The following is a 24839-nucleotide window of genomic DNA, read 5'->3' as shown; positions in this document are numbered from 1 at the left end:
TGTTATAGAGTCCAAATAGAGGTATAATTAATTGAGATTTTTGTAACATTAGATTGAAATTGACTAATCACTGCACAGTAAGATATCGATATAGAATGAATACTATAGAATAGAATACTCCTGAAATCTCATTTTCATATTAAAAAAAGAACCTTGTTGAACTGAGGTCACATTACATATATTTACTGCATTGTTATTCCTACATGATGTTTAACCTCTGACCATACTTCCTATTTGGCATCAGTACTGATTCAAAATAATAAAATCTATATTTTATTATTTTAGGTTTCACAATTTGCACAATTGATACATCTCTCCAGATTTAACATTGAAAAATGAATTTTGTTTTCCCCTCAACCAATTGTGTATTTGAGCCCTATGGGTATTTGAATTGGGAGAGGGGTTGGCAATCACATTGTGATACGGTGCATTGTCAAGAATGATAACAGATTCATCTGGCAAGTTGTGGATTAAAATTTCTTCAGCCCACTTTTAAAATTAAAATAATTTATTTCATTGTAATAGTCCATTGATGTAAAGTCTGACTTAAAACGTTAACAAACAGTTCGGAACAAAACCGGTTTCTCTGCCAGCATTAACTATTAGATGGATTTCCTTTAGAAATTGGTGCAAAGTAGCCATCTTTACTTCTCTATCAATCCAAGCTTTTTCTGGTTGTATAATTGCTATGGCCATAAATCTGCATACACAATATTCTATACATTTTTCCTTTACCATATCACCATTGTTTTCAGTCTTATATCATGTTTTTCAAAGAGTTTTTATTACTAGTTTTCTTCCATTCAAAACTCAAATTCAGTATGAGATTGCGAAATGACATTTTACTTCTAACAAATAACTACTTTGTAAACAGAATCTATAGTAGGTTTTCTCTTTTCAGTTACGTGAGAGTTATTAATAATTCGTCTTAACAGCATTTGCATTAAATGTTTTAAATATTCATCTTATTTAGTTTCCTACTTAATTCCTTTGCCAAATTTTTTTGGTCATTCTTTAAAGCCAATCCTTGATTTCTTTTACTTATTTTGAAAGGATTATCTTGTCCTTATTACTCCCTTCTATTTGCATAGATTTTTTCTGGGTTTTTATCATTTAGTTTTTCTCAGTTGCATTGAAGATTTTCATAGTTCGAAGCTGTGTGGCATGCTATTGCTTAATCTTATTGCTTAAGATTAATAACTTATTAACTTATTGCTTAATAACTTATTAACTTATAACTTAATTGCTTATTGCTTAATAACCTGTCTGCTTAAAAAACTTAAAAATCTGAAGCCTGTTTTATATTTCTTCACCCATATTTTTTCTTTGTTACATACATTTCTCATTACTTAGGGACATTAGCCTTCCAGTGTTCATTTATTCATTTACTGTTCTTTTCCTTTTTTTCCATTATATAGGTACTTCAAATTCTCTTGCTTAAATATTTCCTTTACTTATGTTATGGTTTTAATTTTGCCCGTTTCATTTACATACACCATGAGCTTTATTTTCAACTGCTGACTTTCTTTCATTTTATTCCCCCACACTAGTTGCAGAACGTAATTGGAAGTGAGAAGGAAATAATTAGATTTAAAAATGTCCAGGGCAACTTTAACCACGGACTAAATGAGCTATAGCCCCAGGGGACAGCAATTTTTATTGGTGTTATATTTTTTCTTCTTGTTATTAGTTATTTTTATTCAGAATCTTTTTATGACAAAATAACCTTTTCTAAATGAAATAGAAAGTATTACATAAGAAAAGAAGAAAATCAACAACAGTATGATAATAATGCCTAACAATAAAATGAGAAAGAAAAAGAAGATACTCAACAACAAGAGGAGCAGGAGCAACAAAACCTGCAATAGCCACGGCCAGAAAATCAGGGAAGAGAATATTTAGCTGAAGATGAAGTTAATATGTTGAGTGTTAATTATGATGATCCTGTATTATGGGGAAGATTAAGCGAAGATAAAATAATAGATATAATGAAGAACATATCTAACTTAGATGTAGATATTCAAAAACAGATTTTATGGCATCTAAAGTGGTTTACAAATCGTAGAGCAGATATGCTACTAAAACGATATTTTATAGACATTTACTAAACTGAAAACAACCAAAAAGAAACTGGCTTTATACTCAAATTCTTCAGGAAAAGTTTATTGCATCCCTTGCAAACTATTTGGTAGTGTGAGTACACCGAGTGTAGGTTTCAACGATTGGAAACTGTGAAAAAATGTTGGACTATAAAAATTCCATCCTGCATAAAGAAAACACCCATTTACTTGTTAACTGTGAATACTTCAAAAATTATTCAATTTTATCAATGGAAAAATATTTTAGAACAAATTTTTAAGTTCAATGGGTTGGCTTTTTGGGGAGAGAATCAAATTATTGGGATAAACACAATGGAAATTATTTATTTAGGATGTACAGAACTCTTAGCAAAATTTGATCCCATCTTACAACCAACATATATTTAATTTTGCAAATAAAGGTACTGGGCATGTCTCTTATTTGCAAATATTTGCGATGACTTCATCAAAATAATGGGTAGAAATGTCAGAAGTTTTATTACCTCTGAATTAAAAGAAGCAAAGTATTACTACATTATAGTAGAGTAGATGCCTGATATTTCCCATATGGATCAATTAACTGTTGTCATTAGTTAAGTCAATAAAAATGAGACACTTGTTGAAAGGTTTTTTCAAGTTTTTAGAAAATATTGGCCATAAGAGCACAGTAATGGAAGATCGTATTTTAAAGCTATTATTCGATTTTGGAAGATTATAGAGGACAATCTTATGATAATGCCACTAATATGTCTGGTATATACAGCAGCCTCCAAACACACATTAAATCTAAAATCAATCTTGCCGTTTATGTACCCTGTGCAGCACATACTTTAAATTTAATTGGAGAATTGGCAGCAGAATACTGCGTAAAAGCAACTAAATTATTTTTATTTCTACAAAAGCCATAGAATTTCTTTGCTACGTCATCAAGATGGGAAATTTTGAAAGATATGCTAGTAGCAAAAAAACAAAGTTCCTAAAAAATTAACCGACACCTGTTGGTCAGCAAAAGCTGATACAGTGAGCTATTTCCGGTTACTAAAATTTTAAAGAAGCTATGAAAAAAATTTACGAAGATAATTTTCAAAAGCCTGTAACAAAAGTTGTAAGTTGAGGGGTTGTTAAATGAGTTCAACTCACTGGAAACTGTTATTATGGTAGAATTTTGGAGCACCATATTAGAAATCATAGATAAAACTAATATATCACTCCAAAAAATTGATAATACTATTGAAAGCATTCATCATTGGGTTATCTGCTTCTTTAGAAGAATTTTTACAGTCTAAACAAAATACAGAATCTCTTAATCATTATAAATCTGAAGGTATAAAATTGTCCAGATGTGTGATGAATACAAACGAATGTGCAAAAGAAGAATTTAGTATGATGAAAATACATTGGAAGAAGTTAAATTTGATGCCAATAACGAATTCCACATAAATACATATTATGCTATTATTGATAAACTTCTAGCAGAAGTATTAAAGAGAAAGTGTGCGTGCCTATGATGACATTTATTTGAAATTAGGGTTTCTGGTCAATTAAAAATTTTTCAGTGAAGACAATTAGAAAGAATGGTCCAAAGTCGTACAAAATATATATGGATGGTTTAGAATTTAATTTTATTGAGGAATACCCTCATTTTAAACGCGTATATTTATTGTAAAATACAAAAAATATAACTAAGGACAATAATTGACTTGAAAATTGAGTTTACATTTCTTAATGTGGCCACAGCACTGCGCTTTTTTTTTAAGTTTTGCCACTAAAAATTGCAGCAGCAAAATATCTTTTTCAGCACTGAAAAGGGCAAAAAATTATTTACAGTCTTCTTTGGGACAGAGCAAATTAAATTGAATATTTTATCCATAGTGTGACGTATTTTAACTTAAATACATATGATATTATTAATCAATTTGCAAATGAAAAAGCTAGGGAAAAGTTACTTTTGTTTTTTGTTTACTATAAAGTTTGTTTTTGTTCATATAGGGTTTTTTTTAATTTTTATGAATTTTATGTTTTTGTTTAGTGTAGTGGTAATAAATTGACTTTTTCTAGTTCTGCCACTTTTTTATAACTTTACAGTCATCCCACTCCTGCTAGTCATCTCGTGTATTTTCTTATGAAGGGGGCACATTATTTTCAGTTGCTGAACATCTTATGACAGCCCTGAAAATGTCATCAGTTATCTGTTTAAATACAGCCCAACTAGAATGTACTGTATTCAACTCTAAATACCACTCCTTTCATATTTCTTATAAAAAATTATCCCACCTTATATATATCATTCATTACTGTTAAAAAGTGGTGAAAGTGTATCAGTACACTGCCACAAACCACTTTCTTTCAGATTAAACCTGTCTTTTACTTTCTCTACTTTTATGCAACATAGATTTCCATAATTATATCTTTGATAGCATTTTTCATTAGTTGTGCAATGGGAAGAACAGTCAGTTTGTGTTATTAAGATTTATTTATGTTGTGAACTTTAATTAATATTACCACCACTTTTCTCCCCAACCATGAAATGAGCAGTAGGAAATATTGTTTGCCACTGCATACTATATACAAATTGTGCATTTTACTCTTAGATTAAAAAAAATAATAAAGCACGATTGATTGTTTTAGTGACTGAAAACATTTTCTTACATTAGAACTACGTAGTTTGCGTAGAACAATATCGTACAATGAACTATAGTACAGCATTATATTCAAAACAAGCACACACAAGTAACATATGAATGGAGTAAAATCTGTCCGAGAACAATAAAAAACTTTAACTTCTTACCTTCTTTATACCTTTTTAACCCTTTATTTTTTTCTAGAGGCTTCGTTGTTAAACTGCTCATGGATAAGCAGGAGTTGACTGTACTTCTTTAATGGGGTTTGTATTACATTATTACAAAAAGTATTACATTATTTTTATCATTCTTATTTAAGAGAAATAATTTCATTTTATCTATTGATCATGTGGGATTTATTTTGTGAAATGTAACAATATAATTATTGAATTAAAATGTTTTTGTTCACATTAACATGATGCTGAAGATTTTTGTTTGTATTTATAAAAAAAAATTATTACCAATGGTTGCTTTGTTTATAGATTGGTAGACCACATTGAAAAGAAAAATCCAGATGATGTAAACACATTTAAAACTAACATGACCAAAGTAATGAAAGATCTTCTCAGTAGGTTTAAGGATCTCCAATTCTTTACAGGTAATTGAGTATTTTTTATATCTTTATAAGTGATTGATTAGCTACCGAAAAATTAAGAAAATTATCATTTTAATTGTTTTGTTCATTAAGTTGTATTATATTTTAAGGATATTTATATAGTTATTTCTTTTAGAAATAATTTGCTCTAACATACATATTTGTTGATTTAGCAGTTATTTAAAAAATTCTTAAAATTTATTTGTTTGAAAACATTGGCTTCTCTTTTTTTGAACTAAGTTTGCATAAATTTTTATCTGTGAAACATAAGCAATGCAAAGTTTCAAGAGGTAAAATTTATTTTGATGGTAAAAAAGTGATAAAATTCAGTAGTAATCTTACAGAAGTAGGCAGCCTTAAAGTGCCCTTTTAAATGATTGCTATTATATAGCCCTCCTTATAACTTGTACCTTCAGTACAAGTTGTATTTATAGACTTTATAAATTGTTTATTACTCTCAAAATACTTCTGGCAGAAAGTTTGTCTGAATTGGCAATATAATAAGAGAAATGTTTATGACTGTGACTGAAGATTGTTGCTTATAATTGTATTTTATAACCTCAAACGAACTTTGCTCTCTCCAAGTGAAAAGCTGCTTGTCTGCTATACTTCTTTATTCTCTTAATCAGTTAACCGTATTTAAATGTTAATACAGTGTCTAATCTATTTTTATTATGAAATATTTATTTTATTTGGGAAAGTTTAATTAATCAGAGAAGATTTACTCACAAACTCATTAAACATAATGCATAAAGAATTAAAGATTATGCTTGTTTAAACTATTTCAATACATATTAAATCCAATGGAAATAGGTGTCTAATGTCTAATTTGGTTTAACATGAGTAAAAATAAGATTAAATTTAAAGCCAAAAGGAACTTGCTTTTCAGTATCTAAAAATTTCCAGTGCCAATAAAAAGTACTTTTTGTTGGTTTACTTGCTTCTGTTTATGCAGTGTATTCTGAAATTTCCTTTAAACACCAGATAAATTCTCTTCCTATTCAGAATCATTTAATTTTCCCCTAACTGATAAAGACAGCTGTATTCTTCTTATAATTCATATGGCATCAATTGTAAGAAACCATTGCTTTAAAAGACTAGAAGTCATTCGCATTTTTTTTTTATTATTTTTATTCATATAATAAGAACTTTGTTATACAACATTCATCCACCGTGAAATGCTTTAGAATATTTTAATTACAAATTGTTTTTTAACCATTTTTTTTTTTTTTTATCACCACCATCCATAATGAAACTGTCTTTGCTCACCTCCCCTTTTTTAACAGATTTTTTTCAGCAGTTCTGTTTGGAAAAAAATTGTATGGCTGATTCATAGACATCATTTGTGACACATATGTCAAAATCTCCACACAAAAAAAAAACTAACTGTTAATTGCATCTTCATTTACGCAGTCTTGTTCATCTCTTATTTTATGTGATGACATTTTGTAGTGTTTTAAATTTTTTCAATAATTTATCACTATGTGTAAATTTTCAATTCCTAATCAAGTAGCTAACCAAGACATTTGTTTTTGGCATTAGCCTCATCGTAGGAAAATCCTGAGCAAACCATTAAGACTAATCTAGAATTCTCAGCTGAACATAACTTATTTATTTTACAAAATTTCCTGTAATAGTAATGTCATTTGTGACACAGCTTGATATTTATATTAACAAATGCGTAAGTTAGATGAGAGAAACATTAAACTGTGTACTATGGAAGTCTGTTGCTACAGAATGCTAAATCATTCATATGCGTTTAGGAAATGTCTCAGAAGCGCAAGTCTCTGTGTGAGTCAGTGGAGAATCCATAATATAGTGAGGTTACAGAACACATTAGGGCTCAAAACAATTGCTTATTTTCTCAAACTTTAATTATGACTTGATTCTATGCAAAACTCATGTCGTATTTTCTATAAAATTAACATCTGATAATTAATTAACAAAATCCATTTTGCTCTGAATCTAAATGTTAAAATGAAAATGCTAATTTACTCTTTATTTAATATAATTATTAACAAGTATATACTGTACTTCTTACACCAGACTATGACTATTGTATTGCTTTTTTGTTCATTAATAAGAATAGAAAAACTTAATGAATTACTAAAAGTTTGTAAGACTGAACTATTATTTACATTTCATGATTAGCAAGATATCTACTTTATTTGATATTTTATTGTGCAAAGTTGCTTTTTCAATATTCTAAATTAAAATATTTAATATGAAACTAATTTTTATTATTCTCAGTATTTAAATAAATTCATTTCTTACAGGTGAATCTATGGATGTAGATGGAATGATTGCACTTCTGGAATATAGAGAACTTGATGGAGATTCTGTACCTGTTCTTATGTTTTTTAAACATGGTCTGAATGAAGAGAAATGTTAGCATGTATTGCTGCTATATATTGGAACAACTGGTAATGTTACGTGTATTATTGTGATTTATTTTAATTTTTTGTAAGGTAGTTACAAAATCTTGTAATTTTTTGTGACAGTAAGTATGTGTTAAGTCTTTAAATGAACTTCTTCAAACAAAGAATCAACATCAAACAAACAAATCATTATCCATGATTTGTTTTAAACAGAAGTTCAGTTGTATTATTCAGTTATCTAAAAGTAACCTCTTAAGTAATTTCTGTATATCAGTCTTGTAGAAATTGATCCACTTCTAGTTCCTGTATAATTTAAAATACCTCTGCTCGTGGAAATTTGGTTTGTATAAGTAGATTGGGTCTGAGTGCGGAAATAAAGATCTTTAAATTTTGAACTGTTTTAAAAAGTTTTATTAATGGTTAACACTTAAGGTCAGGATTCAAAATATCAGACTGCAGATTTTTATTTTTTGCAAGACAATGAATCAAGACAATATCATATCTTCGATTTCAGTTTCAGGACTTTTGTCTATATCAGAATTAACAAAGAGAGAATTGTTTAATAATGTTAACATATATGAAAATTATTATAAATAGTGAAATTTGTTGACTAATGCCATGGCATAATTTTTTATAAGAACTAATAAAGCTCTTTGTTATATTTGTACAGTGTACTGCTGCACTACAAGTTAATTGAACTATTTGCTATTTCTGCAAAGTACTCCAATAGCATATCCCATGTTATCAAAATTTGTATTACGTTAGTTTTTGTTAATTTGTTCTAAATATTCAATCCCTTTGTTACAAAGTTATGTTTAATTGGTAAAAAAAGTTTTAAAAGCTTTACTTATACGTTTATAAGTTAAGTTCTAGCAAATGTTGTGATATTTACTTAAAACCCTAAATATTTTATTGTTTATGTTGTATGTGTTAGTTAGATCTTCCATAATTTTAATCTGTTTGGAGATCAATCTAAAGTTTTAGTAACTAAGTTTATGTGCACGAAATAACTATAAAATCATAAAAAAAGTTACTCTATTATTTCTAAAAGTGGCATAAAATTGCTTGTTTTCAGTGAAATTAAGAGGAACCACCTTAACATTTTTTAGATTCACAAGATGATACGAAAAAAAATGTTCAGAGTTATACTTCTTTTTTTTAAGCCAGAACTTTTTGTGTATTTCTTTCTAATTACAATCAATATTAAGATTTTTTTACTAAGATAAAAAGTTAAACCATTCGACAGTTATAATTTGGAAAATATACATTTTTGTAAAATATCATGAAAACTGGTGAACACCCATACCACCTATGGGAATAGAATGAAAAAGTTGTTCTTAAAAGTATTTACTTCTCTAGTACATGGCTGCTGCATAACTATGGTTCTAGTATTAACAAATACACACACTTATGGAAACTGTGCAAGTTATAAAGTGAGATGATGCTGCTGCTTATTAAACTAGATTCCAAAATTAATGATCATGATAATTTAAAAAATCATATTCTTTCAATAAGGGTATTGGAAAATCGCATCTGAGGAAGACTGAAGGGGGTTTGGAAAAGCAACAGATAGAATTCTAAGATATGGTAGAACCATTACTGGGGTATTCCATTTTAATTGAACAAATTTTCAAAAATTTTATTGCATCACTATTTTTTATTTTGATGATATTTGGTATATGATAACTACCCAGCTTGTAGTTAAAAAAAAATTTCTTGAGTAATAGACTATTTTCTAACTTGCCAACAAATAAAAACAGCCATTTTTGTCACTTTTTCCATGAGCTGTAGCATTCTTATTTTACATCGTACAGAGGGTCAAAAAGGGCTTGTTGGAAAGAGTAAAGATGGAACTTCATTTTAGTGTACTCAAAATTCATTTTGTTACATAAACAAATAATGAAGGGCATAGGGTAACAGGCCTATTTTTTACCTTTTAACTCTTAGGTACTAGTAGTACTTACAACAATCTAAGTGTCCATTAAAGAAATGGCCGCCAAATCATAAGATTTTAAAAATGTCTCATTTTGGGGGCCAAAAACCCTGTACGGTACAGGTGGAAAAGTCTGAAATGTTTACAGCAGTAAGTACTTACTTATATATTTAAAAACCATATAAAATTTATTTTGTTACTCAAAGAAGTTGATGAGTAAAACCACTAAAAACCCTACTCCTAACTGAACAATGTATACAAAAAATTCACAGCATGTATTTATTCAGATGATAATGTAGGTCTACTGTACAAAATATTTTGGTATGTCTATTATGAGATAGCTTATATTCTAGATAGTTTATTGCTTAAAGTATGACTCTTACACATAAACTCTAAACTTGAAAGTGAATAGACATGAATGTTAGCGTAATCCTGAATGTAAACATTGTAGAAGGCTCAGTTACTGCTTGATTTCAATGTGATGTGTTGTATTGTTGCAGTGAACTTCTCTTTTATGCAGTATCTTTTATTTTTAATTTATTAATTTGAGAAATTTTTATTTTACTTGTAGACAGACTGGGGATAAGGCAAAGTGAGGTGCAGTTGGTAGTTTTATAATTTATACTAACTGTACTGTTATTGTAAGAACCCTTGCATTTTATAAAAAACAGATTATGGAGTGTTCAATAGGCATTCTCACTGAAGCAGTACGTCACAAATTGACTTACAGTATATCTTCAGTATTGCATGATATTTTAGAGTTTACAGAACAGAAGATAACATTGATATCTTTAAGAAGTGGATGTACTGAAACAAAATATATCTGTACTTTTCATAAAACCACATATTTAGATAAATGTTTTCATATTAATGGGAAATGTTGCTCTGACCCATTCAGCTGTCACACTAAACCGGTTAAGAAATTTCTTTGACACTTTCAACAAGCAATCCAAATTTAAAATTAATTCAGGCATGTGTACAAAATGCTTAAAACACAAAAACCACAAGATGATAGAGAAAGCGAACCATAATGTCAAGATATACTTTAGCCACAACGTGTTAGTCAAGTTTGTGAATAAAGTTTGTTAAGCACTTTTGGCACCCCCCCCCCTCCATTAAGGTTAAAAAATTATCGAAGAGTGCAAAGGAACCAATTTAAAAAATAAAGATACAAAAATAGCTTAGTCAGTTATCAGTAAATTAAACAATTCCTTTGATTTAAATATTTCTGCGGAAAAAACCAGTTTAGTACCATAAAACTATGCTGATTTAGGTAGGGAATATAAAGAATTAATCATTAAAATAAAGGATAAAATGAAAGCAGTTACATCAACACAGGAAAAAATTAATATTTTAAGTTTATTACCAAGCAGCTGGAAAATCAAAGTGAGTTTAGTGTTAGTCTGTATTTAGCCCATCAATCCAAAAACTTATTAAAACAAGTGGAATTTTGCCACAAATCTGCAAAAAGAAACCCAGTCTTGTAATTTATAAAAATGTTATTAAATGTGTCCAAGATTTTTCAGAATGATGATAGGTAAGAAGGATTGTGTCTCTTTAAGACAAGCTGACAAGAAGAAAATTAATATTCAAAAAAGGCTTATCTTTGTAACTTAAAAGAATTGTTCACAGCCTTCAAAGAAAAACGTAATTAAAAATGAAATATGATTATAAAATTCTTTCATCCATGAAAATGAAACGTGCATGCTGTCACAGTGTGAAAAATGTCCAGGCACTAAGAAGTGCTCAGATTACTGCAAGAGAGCTGGGATTATTTTTATCTGCTGCATATACAATGACAAGTAGTGTTTAGGTGAAGTTAGTAAAGTCAAAATACTTGAACAGGAAGAGGAATATCGAAAACCCTTTTTCCATCTGCAGGATCCTGGTACTTCATTCAAGAAATCAATCGGGGTTATTCAAACACAGGTTCAACTGGAAAATATTTCAAAGATTCTCACTCTTTAGAGCTTTTTCTATAACTACTGGAAGAGGACACAACATTACACCAAAGACGAATAAGGACGTATCAGTTCTACTCAATAAAAAAATGGCAGGAGTACTAAGTTATGTGAAATTTTTTATTAAAAAGTACAAGATTTATTTATTACTTCCTTATAAAATAAGGTAAAAGTGAATTGAACAACTTGTTAATGTATTTGAATTATCATTTTGTAATTGACTATTTATTAATTAATTCATTCTAATGAGTTAAGTTGTAATTTTTATAAACTGAAAAACATACACATCAGTATTTTTGGATATGTTGTTTACGGTTAGAAGGAACGGTGTTTTTAGCAGTATTGTTGGCTTCATTACTTGTCAACCCCTGTGAATAACAAACCAAATTTTATATGGTTTTAAAGTGCGTAAAAATTACTTACTGCTGTTAACATATCAGATTTTTGCCACATGTGGGTTTTGGTCGCTGAAAATGAGACATTTTCAAAATCTTACAATTTGGTGGCCTTTTTTTTTTTTTTTAAGTACTACTATTATCTAAGAGTTAAACTGTAAAAAAAACTGGCCTGTTATCCTAAGCCCTTCATTATTTATTTTGAGCCCAAAATTTAAAAAAAAAAAAATTGTAAATGCAACTTAAAAGTAAACATTAAAAGATTTGATTACTTAACAAAATGAATTTTGAGTATTCTAAGATGAAGTTCTTTACTCTTTCCGAAAAGCTCTTTTTGACCCTCTATATGATGGAAAATAATAATGTTACAGCTAGTGGAAAAAGTGATGAAAATGACTGTTTTTACCTGTTTGTGAGTTAGAAAGATAGTTCATTACTTTTAAAAAAATATTTTTTGGCACTACATGGTAGAGTTATATACTAAATATCATCAAAATCAAAAATAGGGCTGCACTGTTGGTTTGTTGAATTAAGATTAATACTCCTATGGACACAATATTTGCGCTGACACAAGTGACTGAGAAGAAATGGTATTATAATACATTATTAGTGTTCCTGATAGTGGGGATAAGGAATTGTGTGGCGGGTGCTAAAAGAAAGGAATGTCTATAAAGTAGTTGAAAAAATGTTAAATTAGTTATTTGGGCATCAATCCAGAGCACACTTTTTAGAAGTTCCAATTATGGTAATACATTATCTAGTAAGGATCACATTGATCTTTTTTAAACAACTTTTGATTGTCATTAAGAAAATTTGCTGCAAGAGTGTTAACATTCCATTCTGAATATCCTTTATACGAAACCATTTTGCCCACAAATTATAACCTGTTACTTAGCATGGTTGTCATCTTCAAACTGAGTAGGCATTCATGCATTTTTCACACAGCAACTGTAACTAAATAACTGTTAGCTGTGTTGTGCTGCCTTCTAATGTCACTTGAAACGAAACTTCTGTTCACTATTTTCAGTTATCCAATATTGATCTAGCATCAATTAACAGATTCCCTTATAATTTTTAAAAGCAAAGAAAATTTTATTACAATTTTAATGTTTTATTTACTGAATTTTTTTCTCTTTTTACAGGTAATGGACATCATTCTGTGCTAAAATTCAAAATTAACTGAAAACATGTTATAGTGCTATTATTCAAGGATCAATACTTTTTTTTGTATATTATAGTATTTTTTATTTTGTTAAAATTTTAATAATCAGCATTGTATATACTTTATTTTGTTATATTATTGCTTTATATTTATTTATCATGGAAGGTGGGGAAAGATGTTCCAATGAAATAAAATATTTACATGGCAATAAATTCCTTCAGAACTGATTGTGTAATAATGTAAATTCCTGGCCACATGCACTCATCATTATGGTAATGGTCGTTTGTGTGCAACTGTTGATCATAATAATTCCTTCAGGAAAAATTGTTTGTTTATTTATTTACATGCCCTTAATATTTTAATGATGTAATATTTTTAACTATATTTCAGAAATAAAAATTATACAAATCTCTAATAGTGTTTCATATTATGTTGTTCCATACTTCAATGTTCCTACCCATAAAAATATTTTTTACACTATATTATGTGATAAATTTCAAGTCTGCTTCCTCTAGATTACAGGGATTATAATTAAAAAGAAATTAGGGCTCATTATGAAGGTTAGTTAGTTCCTTTTGAGGGTAGTAAAGTTAGTTAGGAAAGAAATATATCTATATTAATATACACACTTAATTGTTTGGTATTTGTATTTAAGTAAGCAGTATTTGAGAACTATATTAATCTGTTCATTCACTCATTTAAAAACAAAATTTGATTTTTTAAAAAAGGTTTTATACACCGGATGAGGAACGTGAAACCATACTGAGCCGGCTCAAACTGCTGTTATTTGATTGTCACCTTTTACACTGCTGCTATTGGTTATATGTTACTACTCATATTTATTGTCAGTTGTAAACTGTTCATGGTTCAGTGCAGTACAGTTTTGTTCTTTGAGGTTGTGTTCTTTAAATTTCTTATTTACTGATCAAGAAAAGGATAGCTATAATAGAAGTTCGTTTATATTCTGGATCCTTTCAAGATGTTTGTCGAATATTGACAGAAAAATTTCTGAATACTAGTAGTCCAGCAAAGAGTAGCAAACATGATTTAGTTAAAAAATGGCGTACAACTGGTCTGGTAGGTTTCTAACTAAATGAAATAAACAATCTGCCATTATGACTCCACAGGGAAGCTAATAATTCAAAGAATTTCTGCCAGTTTGAAAAAATCTATATATAAATTATTATGACAATTGGTGTAATATATACATCTTGCTGTAAGGTTCTTCATGATTTAAATTTGAAACCATGTGGTGCAACAACTTTAAAGAACAAAACAAACATCTTAATTATTGTGACTGGCTTTTCTAAAATAGATGGATCTGATGCTGTATTTCATGTTGTACAAGACACAGTTGAATTATCTGGGCATGTTACAGGCAGCACAACAAATCTTGATGCTTATTGCCTCAGCAGTGATAAGACAGTTTGAATCATTCTATTATTTTAGTATAACATTTGCTTTATTACCTAATAGCAAATGGCCCTTCGTAAGATGTATTATGCTGTTAATATTGGATTGTACAACAGAATTTTTTTAAATTTTAATCGCCTCAATGTGTAGCTAATATTTCAAACATTACATTTTTAAATTTAATTTGATTTAATTATCAGGTTGTCACAGGTAGATTTTAATCAAGTAAAAAGTATTGAGCCTTTGAAGGCCAAAGTTGAGAATACATTTACAAAAAAAAATTCTAACCATAATCCTGTTGCTATATATGGTCAAAAAATTGTGACACGGTTTTCACAGGCCTCTTTTGCAATTAACAACAACAACATTCAGGGAATTTTGCACTGAGCAAAACAAATAATAGTCTGATTGTCCCAGGTTGGGGCTGTACAGTGGATACATTAAAACCTCCCATTCAAATTCTTGGTTTCTTTGGGATTATTAAAGTATGGTAAACAACACCTTTTTTGTTGACCAGTGCAGGTCTGAGTGTATCGTTTTGCCTGGCAGCAGCAGCTCATAATGCACAATGCCTTTCCAATCCAAGCGCATAGCATGACTTTCCTTGGTGTTAGTGTGGGGTTTGCCACCGACTGTGGAGCTTTGACCACGATCTTTTTCACACATTGTTGTCATAGGTTATCCATGTTTCATCTCTTGTGATATCTATTTCAGAAATGGTTTGATTTTGTTATGTTTTAGTAGAAATTTGATCAAGTAAATTTTTTTGATTCTGATCGTGTGACACTCAAACTTAAAGCTTTTTTTACAGTCAGCTTTCTCCAAATGTTTTAACACTGTTTGCTGATGTCTGTTTAGGTCACTGGCAATATCATGAATACTTGCCAGTCTCCCTCCACTTTTGCCAGAATATGATTCACTTTTTCTGAGTTTGGTCACCTACTCGAGGAGCATCTTGGACATTAAAATTTCCAGAATGAAAGCGACTGAACCATCTTTTGGCTGTTGCTTTTGATAACTTATCTTGCCCGTTAACAGCATAAATTTCTTCACGGGCCCATGCAGCATTTGCAGTTTTATCATAAAATTGTAAAATGAAGCACAGTTTTGCAGAAAGTTCACTGATCTTCACAGTGCTGCAATACCTTACTTCTGAGTAGAAGAATTCTAGCACTTTTTGAACATCTACTGGCTGTCAAATTATGTTTGGCCTGACCCGTTGCAGCTCATGTATTCTGAGATTTGGGACGTTAAAGCTATCGCATACGCAAAAGGCTCACTACTTTTTAGATTACTTATTGTATATAATCACGGGTTCCCACAGGCAGTAAAAGTCAGGAAATATAAACTTAAGAAAAATTGCAAAAAAATTCTGAGAAGGGAATTTTTGTTAACAAATTAAGTTTAATAATATTAGTTATTTTTTAAATAATACCAAAATACAGGGTGAGCAACATAAAACCGCTACCCAACACTGTTTATGAAAGACTCGCGCGACTAGTGGATGTGTATGTTGCTGCCAGTTGTCAGGTGGTTACGTGTCAGTGCAGTGTAAAATGCCTTATTCAGTTCAGGAGAGGATAACTATAGTTGTGGCCTATATTTGTTCTGGATTGTTTGAAGAATCGCGTCAAGTATTCATAGAAAAATTTCCAAATGCCTGTATCCCAGCAAAGAGTAGTAGTAGCATACACAATTTAGTTAAAAAATGGTGTAGAATAGGTTTGGTGTCAAATGCAAAACAGAATAGGCAACCTTCCTTTATGACTCCACACATCATGAATTAAAATGGAAACCACCGCGTTACAACTGAAGAAAACTGAAACGACTTGATTATTCCAATTGGCTTTTCGAAAACATTGTTAGTGGAGAGATAGACGACCCGATGTTATATTTCATGTCAGACAAGGCACGGTTTAATTTATCCAGCCACGTTAATTCTCAGAACACCAGGTATTGGATGGCAAGGATTCCCATGAGATATTCGAGCGTTCACTTCATAATGAGAAAATTGTTGTTTGGTGTGCCATTTCCAGTAATCTTATAGTGGGACCAGACTTTCAATACACAAGTTTACGTCACAATTTTTGAAGAATTCTATGCGCAGTTAACAAATAATGAAAAAGATGCAGCTTCTTCCAACAGGACAGAGCAACGTATCACTGAATCGCATTCATGGAGCTTTCACAAATGAATGAGCCGTCAGTGGCCTCAATGTTCCCCAAAGATGTATACTTGTGATTTTTTCCTTTGGGCCTATTTGAAGGAGAAAGTTTATGCATCTAATCCCTACAATATTGATGAACTGAAGGTGAACATTCAACCCACTTGACAACGTTTTGTGTTAGATGACTTTCAAGATGACCAGTCGAGCACAAAAGTGCATTGATGCCCAGGGTGGTCATTTTGAGCATCTTTTGTAACAATAAGGTAAATAAATATAAAATTTAAATTAAATTTTATGTTTTTCTTATCTAATTTATCTATATCATTTATAAAATTTCATTCCAACCGAATCAGTAGGCATGTTGCTCACCTGTATATTTAATATACTTTCCTGGCATCGGGAAGTGGCAACCCCATTGCCCAGCACATTGCAACTACATACTGCAAGCAGCCATTAACGTATCCTGATCTTTCTTACATTTCTTAATCATTTTTTTATAGTAAAGAAGGAGTACTCCAAATGCAGTTAATTTTTTCACTGGTGAAATTTTTAAAAAAAGTTGAAAACTTGAAAGGTTGTTAACTGCTTTCTTGGAATTTCTCTCAAACCACCATGAATTTTTTTTTATTTTACATAATTAATTGCTTTTAAATGGCATTTAACACTTAGAGCACTGTTCCCATCGTTTGACGGAACGGGTCAACTACTGAGAACTGCAGATCACATTTGACGAACTTTGTATTGTCACGTTATTAAATGTAATATTACATAAAAAGATTGAATCCATTCAGTTCTAATACATACTGTGTAGTTTTAGTATGTAAATTCGCCATTAGATTACATTTTTACAATATCAATTATCTTTTTATAGTTTCATTTTGAGTCCTAACCAAGATCGATGTTACCGTGTTTGTTTATGTTTTGTGAATTAGTGAGGTACCATTTTGTTTAGGTTTGATATAAAAGTTACAATGGCTAATAGTGTTTATGATAATACAATTGATGTTTTTTTGTAATCTTAAAAGCGGTTATGAAGATGATATTCCGTTACGAAGAAAATTTTCATAAATAACCTAAATTAATTTTGTTTTTCAGATTGTTGTTACTAAATTTTTCTTTTTCATATTATTTCCTTTTAATTTTAATTATTTTGTTTACATTACATTTTTTGTAAGTAACATGTAAAAGCTTAGGCCTTCCTGTAGAAAAAAAAAGCAAAACTATGTACATATAAAAGAGTAATTAAGTTTTGTTTTTGTAACTTGCCTGCATCTATTCTATGTATATTTTTTCAAGTTATGTTTTTTAGCATGACAATTTCTAATATCAAATAAATTATTCACCATTCATTTGAATTGTTTCGTTTTCATTCAAAAAGTATTGTTGCCTTATGTGTGTTTTTTATTTTTTCACAGATTCTGAAGAAACTGCAGTTGATCAGAACAGAACACAAGTTGTTGGAAGTGATGTTGGTTAGAGAACTGTAAATAAGATACCCAATATTGATATTTTTTTGGTGATTGTGGATTGACTGATGTACCTGAGTTGAACAGTGAGAGTTCTGTTGGAATTTTTTGTTGTATTGATAATTTGCATCATATTTTGAAGCAACAAACTAACCTCTATGTGCAGCAGGAACTAAGTCAGTTAAAATCCACAAAAAAATTATCACCTGGCTGTAGGATGAATAGATGGAGACAGTCACTATAGATGAAATAAATAAATTTCTATCTATAATATTACACACATCCATCAATAGGAAGCTACACATATTTGACCAATGGTCCGAAAATCCTGTGGTTTCATGCAATTTTGCTCTAATTTTTTGAGTAGGGACAGATTTTGATTGATAATGGGTAATTTTCATATAAACGATAATAATACTTTTGTGCCTAAAGGTGGGCCAGGCCATGATCCTTTACATAAAGAAATTTCAAAAAGCTGACCATCCTGGAGAAAATTTTACCATAGATGAAGGGATGTGTAAATTTCATGGTAGGCTGCACTTCAAATGGTACATGCCTAAAAAGCCCAGCAAACATGGCATCAAACTGTTTGTTATCAGAGTCTACTAGTGGTTATTTGAAATTTTGTGGACAAAGTAATACCATAATTGATTTGACTAAAAATCTACTTGGCTCTTTGGCAAATAATGAATGCACTTTATTCATGGATAGATTTTACATTAAACCAGAATTAGCTTTAAAGCTAGAAAAGGTCTGAAACTGGTTTAGTGGGCATAGTAGTAAGAACCCAAAATGGTGTACCACGTACTGTGAAACAAAACATTAGGTTGCAGCATGGACAACAAGTGTTTTGTAGGAAAAACAATATTCTTCCATTACGCTGGAAAGATAAATATGATGTGTTTATGATTTCTATTTAAGGCCGATGTGCGTATATACAAAAACCAGTTTGGAAGAAAGGTAACCAAACCAGCTTGTGCAATTGGTTATAATAAAAATAAGTTTGGTGTCAATTTATCAGATCAGAGGATGTCGCATGGATATAGGTTCATCAAATGGTGGCAGAAACTAGCCTTCCATATGATTCTAATGTCTAGTTAATTCTTTTATTTTGTATAACCATGTATCTAAGTAAAAACTTAGTACAAGCCAGTTCATAAAGAATTTGTGCTTGGAACTTTTGGTGTGTCTGAACTTAGTCAGCCAAGCACATCTGGAACTCAGCTGAGTAGACTTGCTACAGGAAAACACTTTTTTGAAAAAATTCCTGTACCTCTAAAAAAAAAGTCAAAGAATGTGGAAAGGGGACAAAAGAATGTGGGAAGGCAACGAGAAAAGACATCATTGATGTGACTGTAAAGTGGCGTTATGCGAAGAGCCTTGTTTCAAAGTGTTTCATTCAAAAAAAAATTATAATTGTATTTTTGTTTTCCAAACAAGTTAGTATATTTTAGTGATAGTGTAGTTTTAAAATAAAGAAAAATATTTGTGTCTGTGACAGTGAAAGTGTAAAGAAAGTGAGCTGCATGCCTAAAAATTCTTTTTTCATAATACAAACATGCTTTGAAAAATACATTATATCTTTTTATTGATGGTATTACAATTGCATACTATATATACCATCTAAAACTAGAAGTTGTAAGGATTCCAGTCATGTAACTAACAATTACATATCTTTTTTAGATTTAATTTGACAAAAATGACCAGCACTTTCTAAACAAGCTCCTTTTTATGCCCTAGTATTCTAAGTGTTAAAAAGACTGTTTAATGACCAGTGGTTAGATATTAACTTACACCCAAAATTCAGTTTGTTGAGAAGAGATGGATGATAGATATGTGTATCATGCTTTTTGTGATGTGTGTAAAAAACATTTTGGACTAAGCAATATGGGCTGAAAGGCAGTGACTTCGCACAGTAAAGGAAAGCAGCATAATGAAATAATTAAGATAAGGAATTCTCAGACTTCAATGAACTTATTTTTTATCTCCCAGTGGTACTTTAACTCAGCAGACTAAAACTTTGTTCAACAGTCATGAGAACAGAGGTTGTGATTCATCTGTGTGTTCTTTACCTGGATCTTCTGGTCAGTAATAGCATTTCAGCAGCAAATGATGCATTTGAATTCTCGACTTCATTTACATGAAATGACAACACAATTACTTAATTTTGTTATAGTGTTTCTAATGCAGAGATTAAGTGGGTTCTCTGTTTTACAAAATAAGTTATCCTTAAGTTCATGTGAAGATATTGGTGCAACTTTTAAAATAGTTGTAAAGCACCAAAATTCCAGCTTGGAGCTTGCTCTTAATTCATCAATCATGGCCTTGCACCATATTGTGATCGCACTGCAAAATCAGATGTGTTCTTGTAATAATTATGTGGTATGCTTAGATGAAGCATTAAATAAAATTGTACAGAGGAGTCAAATGGACTTATTTGTCCAATTTTTTTTTACAGAAACAAGGTATCAACAGTATATTTTTGTAAAGTCCACTGCTCAACATCTCAATGGTTTCATAGAAGATCCCGTCTACATGAAAAGCAAAATATTTGAATATTTGTGGATGTTCCAAATGTGAATTTAACCATTTTTAAAATGTTCATAATTAGTTGATAGAGGAAAGTCCTGAAAGAAAGCATTTGGTGAATATTGGTGTTTGAAGTTTACATGTATGTAATGGAGCCATGAAATCTGGGATTGAACCTGTCAAATGGAATATTCATTCCTTTTTAAGAGATCTTTACTTTAAAAAGAAATGCTGAATTTACCTCAATCATAGGAAATAATAAATTTCCTTTAAAATACAGCACAACTAGATGGATAGATAATGTGAAATGCTTAGAACAAGCCTTGCTAATTTTGGATGAAGTAAAGAGATTTATTGATAAATCAAAGAAACTTCAATCTAAGCCGTTAGCATTGTAAAGACAAATTCTTAAAATGTAAACTGGCATTTTATAAATTGATTTCATCTGTCTGTGAACCCCTTTTTAAGGCAGTCTCAGAGCACAGATCTTCTTGCTCCTTATTTATTTTCACATCTTAACCCCTTGCCAGTTTTTGATGAGATAATCCATCACTGGTTACATTTTTTAAAAATTGCCCTTGATGAAATATCTCTTGTCACCTTTTTTATAGAAAAGTGCTCTTGCCAAAGTAATTCTTTCTCGCATATTGTCCATTTTATTCTGATTTTTGACAAGTTATTTCAACATTCATATGTGCACTTGGCTTCCCAAATTTATTGTGGTTGCATGAAGAAGTGCTAGTGTATTTATTTTGTTTTGTATCATTTCTCTATTGCTTCCAGACTACGCCTAGTGCCTACCATACTTGTTTACGTTGAATAGAATACAATTATTGATGCACGCATCTGCTTTATTTTTTAGTAGAGCATGTTTTCATTTCTTATTTAAGTGTTGTTTTTTTTTTTTTATGTTGGAACGACTATTTAATATTTTTTTATTTATTGTTCATCATGATGAGTAAACAGTTCATATTATTTTAATTTTACACTGTAAAATAGTAAAAATATGTAAATAAGGTCTTAAAATAGTTTGATCCTTCTAATAAAACACAAAGAACATATATGAAAAAAAAACCGGCATAATGACAAAGGTTTTAATGAAAATATATGGGCATAAAACAAGGTTTTCTGTTAAAAAGTAAAACCATTAGGGGTCAATGATCTACAAAAAATGCTTCTTAACAGTATAATTAAATCAAGTAATATAGCTGCTGCAAAACTTCTTCGAAACTCACTTAAATTGATTTTACAGACTTAGGAAATTTACATGAATTAAAGACATTTGATCTTGGTTTTCAAACTACTAAATATGTGAAAGAAATAAAAACATCAGAAAGCGATGAATTAAGTTAAACTCATCTCAAAGCTTGTTGAAAGAAGTCCTTTAAAATATAAAGTTGTGAGGGGTCTATCATTAGACTCTGCTGTGAGTCTTCATGAGCCTGAATTTGGTTATGACAAAATGAAGTGTTTATTGAATGAATTACACGGAAAAGCTAAGCTAAATTATTTTTACTGGATTTTAACTAATTTTTAATTATGATTGAATTAGTAGATTTAAAAATTTTATTTATGAATTAGGCAAAAAATAATTTCGCCTGTTTATCAAAAACATGTTCTTTTGTGATTTATTTAAGGTTTGGCCTGCTCAATGGTTTAAATAGCCGCAGTATTTTGACTGTGCTAAGGTAGCATAATAATTAGTCTTTTAATTGAGGTCTGGAATGAAAGGTTTGACGAAAATTATACTTTATTTTTAAAATTTAATTTGAATTTTATTTTTGAGTTAAAAAGCTTAAATTTTGAAGAGGGATGATAAGACCCTATAGATCTTTATTTTGGTATCTTTTTAATTTTCTTAAACTATTAGCTAAGAATTGCTGGAAAAGCTAAGAAACAATATTCTTTGCTATGTGTGGATGCTAAAGGAGCTCTGAGTAGCAAGTTGAAAATATTTTCATCAGATACTGTAGACAATGGCAGTAAAGAATTGAAAGATGAGGATGTTGGATAAATTGTTTTCATGTATTTTAGTAAAAAAGCCAAAATATGTGGATTGTAATTAATAGTAAATCATGCCTAATTTTTTCACATGGAAACACAACAATCAAAGGTGGCTTTTCCATTAACAAATCTCTTGTGTAGAATTCCCTTGAAGAGAATAATTAATGAAAAGTTTTTGATGCAAGGAGAATGTTTTAATTACCAAAAAAAATACTTACTGGAGTGAGAAGCTCTTGAAGATTATATGAAAATTGTGTTTTAGAAAAAACTTTATTCTCCACATTATAAGCTAACTGAATACATAATTAATTTGATTATACTTAAGCATTCAATAACTTACACTTTTGGGTAATTTATTTTTGCGTTGGCCTGACTATTTGAAAACTGAACACCTAGCAAGCAATATTGTTTCTTGATTCTAGAAAAGGTCTCATTTCCTTAATTATAATACTTGACTTCTGTGTTTATTTTTACAATAAAATTATGATCAATTATAAACTATGTTTAATAGTTATAATGTTAGTTTATAACATTTAAAAGTGTTAAAACTTCTTTTTATGGCAAAATATTTCATCATTTATAAAATATAAACAGCAGAATTGGCATTTCTCCTGCTACCACCCCATTTGGTAGCCCTAAAGCATAAGACCGAATATCTGCCACAAATGGCTATGAGCCATGAAACGGTTTAGCGACCAGTGTCCTAACTAGCTCCTAGAGATAACTTAAAAGCATGAGCAAAATAACCGTGGAATCATACACCACTTGTTTGCATGTCCCACTTGTCATATATCACTAAAATGGGTAGGCGCACCCCACCAACTACTAAAATATATATGACTATCAATAATTAAATTTATCTCGTCAAAGACAGCAATTCACTGCCTAGGCCGCTGAATCCCAGCAACTACCTGTCCACCATTAAAGTGCTTGGAGCCTTAATCCAGCTGGTAGCCAGCCATATCTTTCAGTTAGCCTCCTACAACAGCACGGTACGAGTCTTTTCCGTTAGGTAAACTACTGATGTCTGTTGAACAAAGCAACTGCATCAAGGAAGTCCAACAATGCTGCTCTCGCCACATTGACTTGCTGCTTGTGAGTGGCCAATTTTCCCCTTGACCTCTAAGTTCCAGGGTGGCCAGAGTTCTGGCCCCCCCCAAGAACTGGGCAGTCAGACATCATGTGTTCATTCGACTGGACCTCCCTGCAAATGCACAGCACATCAGCTGCCAGATGGAACCAAAACAAATATTGACTTAAATTTACATGGTTTGAGAGCACTCAGACTCCCGTTGCCCTTAAAAACAAAAGAGAGGCATACCATCCACCAGATCCTGTATAAATACAAAGACCTTCCCTTCGTTGTGGCATGCCTTGCTTCCATCGTGAGGCTTGTAAAGCCTCCTCCGAAGGCGGGAGGTGTGCAATTGTTCAAAATTTAGAACCAGTGCATTGAGATCACCATTCCACTCTAGTACAGGCCCAGCTCAAAAACGCATCCCAAATACCTCTGGCTCCCTGCCTCTTCACAATTTCCACATGGCCGCCCGAACTTTCACCACTAAATCGATTAGGAGAGCCTTTCCCAATACAGTGGTAACCTCGTTACGAGGTTGTTTAAAAAACACCAGTGCCCACAATTAAGGCTCTGCACTGGGCACTCCTTAAATTTTGTATAAGTGCTCACTTTCTTTCCAACATATGCACCCAAACAGATGCCGTGTAAGAGGTCATACTTCAAAGACACCTCAGTACACCATGTACAAAGACGGCCAGACAGCCTGCAATCCTTCTAAGCTTGTGCATCATAGAGATGGCATCTACCATTACTTGCCTGATGTGGTTGCTAAACAGCAACTTCTCATCAAACAAAACACCTAGGTACTTATGAACTCGAACTTGGCTGATTACACAGCTTTTATACTTAATATGGGGGTTACGACTGTATGATAATTTGTCTGCACCCTTGAGAAGCATAAACTTCATCTTGAGCACAGAAATCCTGAAATTTTGAATGTCCATTCAGCCCTCTGTGGTTGACAAAACCACCTGCGCTTGGTCTTCTAGCTGCAGTATTGAGTTACCACGAACTAATAGGAAACAGTCATCGGTGAAAGCCTGGGCCGTGACCCCTTCT

The 24839-nt window shown here is 31.0% G+C and overlaps 1 protein-coding gene across 1 annotated transcript in view; it reads left to right on the top strand.

Moving 5' to 3' along the window:
* The window catches only part of Tctp (translationally controlled tumor protein), a 31689-nt gene extending 18151 nt beyond the window's left edge, over positions 1-13538 (top strand). Inside the window, exons 4-6 of the mRNA XM_075355756.1 lie at positions 5182-5297; positions 7571-7717; positions 13104-13538. Of these exons, the coding sequence (XP_075211871.1) occupies positions 5182-5297; positions 7571-7686 (232 nt within the window). The 3' untranslated portion in view covers positions 7687-7717; positions 13104-13538. The remainder of the gene's footprint in view (positions 1-5181; positions 5298-7570; positions 7718-13103) is intronic.
* The last annotated feature ends 11301 nt before the right edge of the window (positions 13539-24839 follow it).

Source organism: Lycorma delicatula, chromosome 2 (assembly GCF_047948215.1).
Source record: "Lycorma delicatula isolate Av1 chromosome 2, ASM4794821v1, whole genome shotgun sequence".
NCBI lineage: Eukaryota > Metazoa > Arthropoda > Insecta > Hemiptera > Fulgoridae > Lycorma > Lycorma delicatula.
The sequence above is the reverse complement of the archived record's forward strand: the minus strand, read 5'-3'. Positions and strand labels throughout refer to the sequence as shown.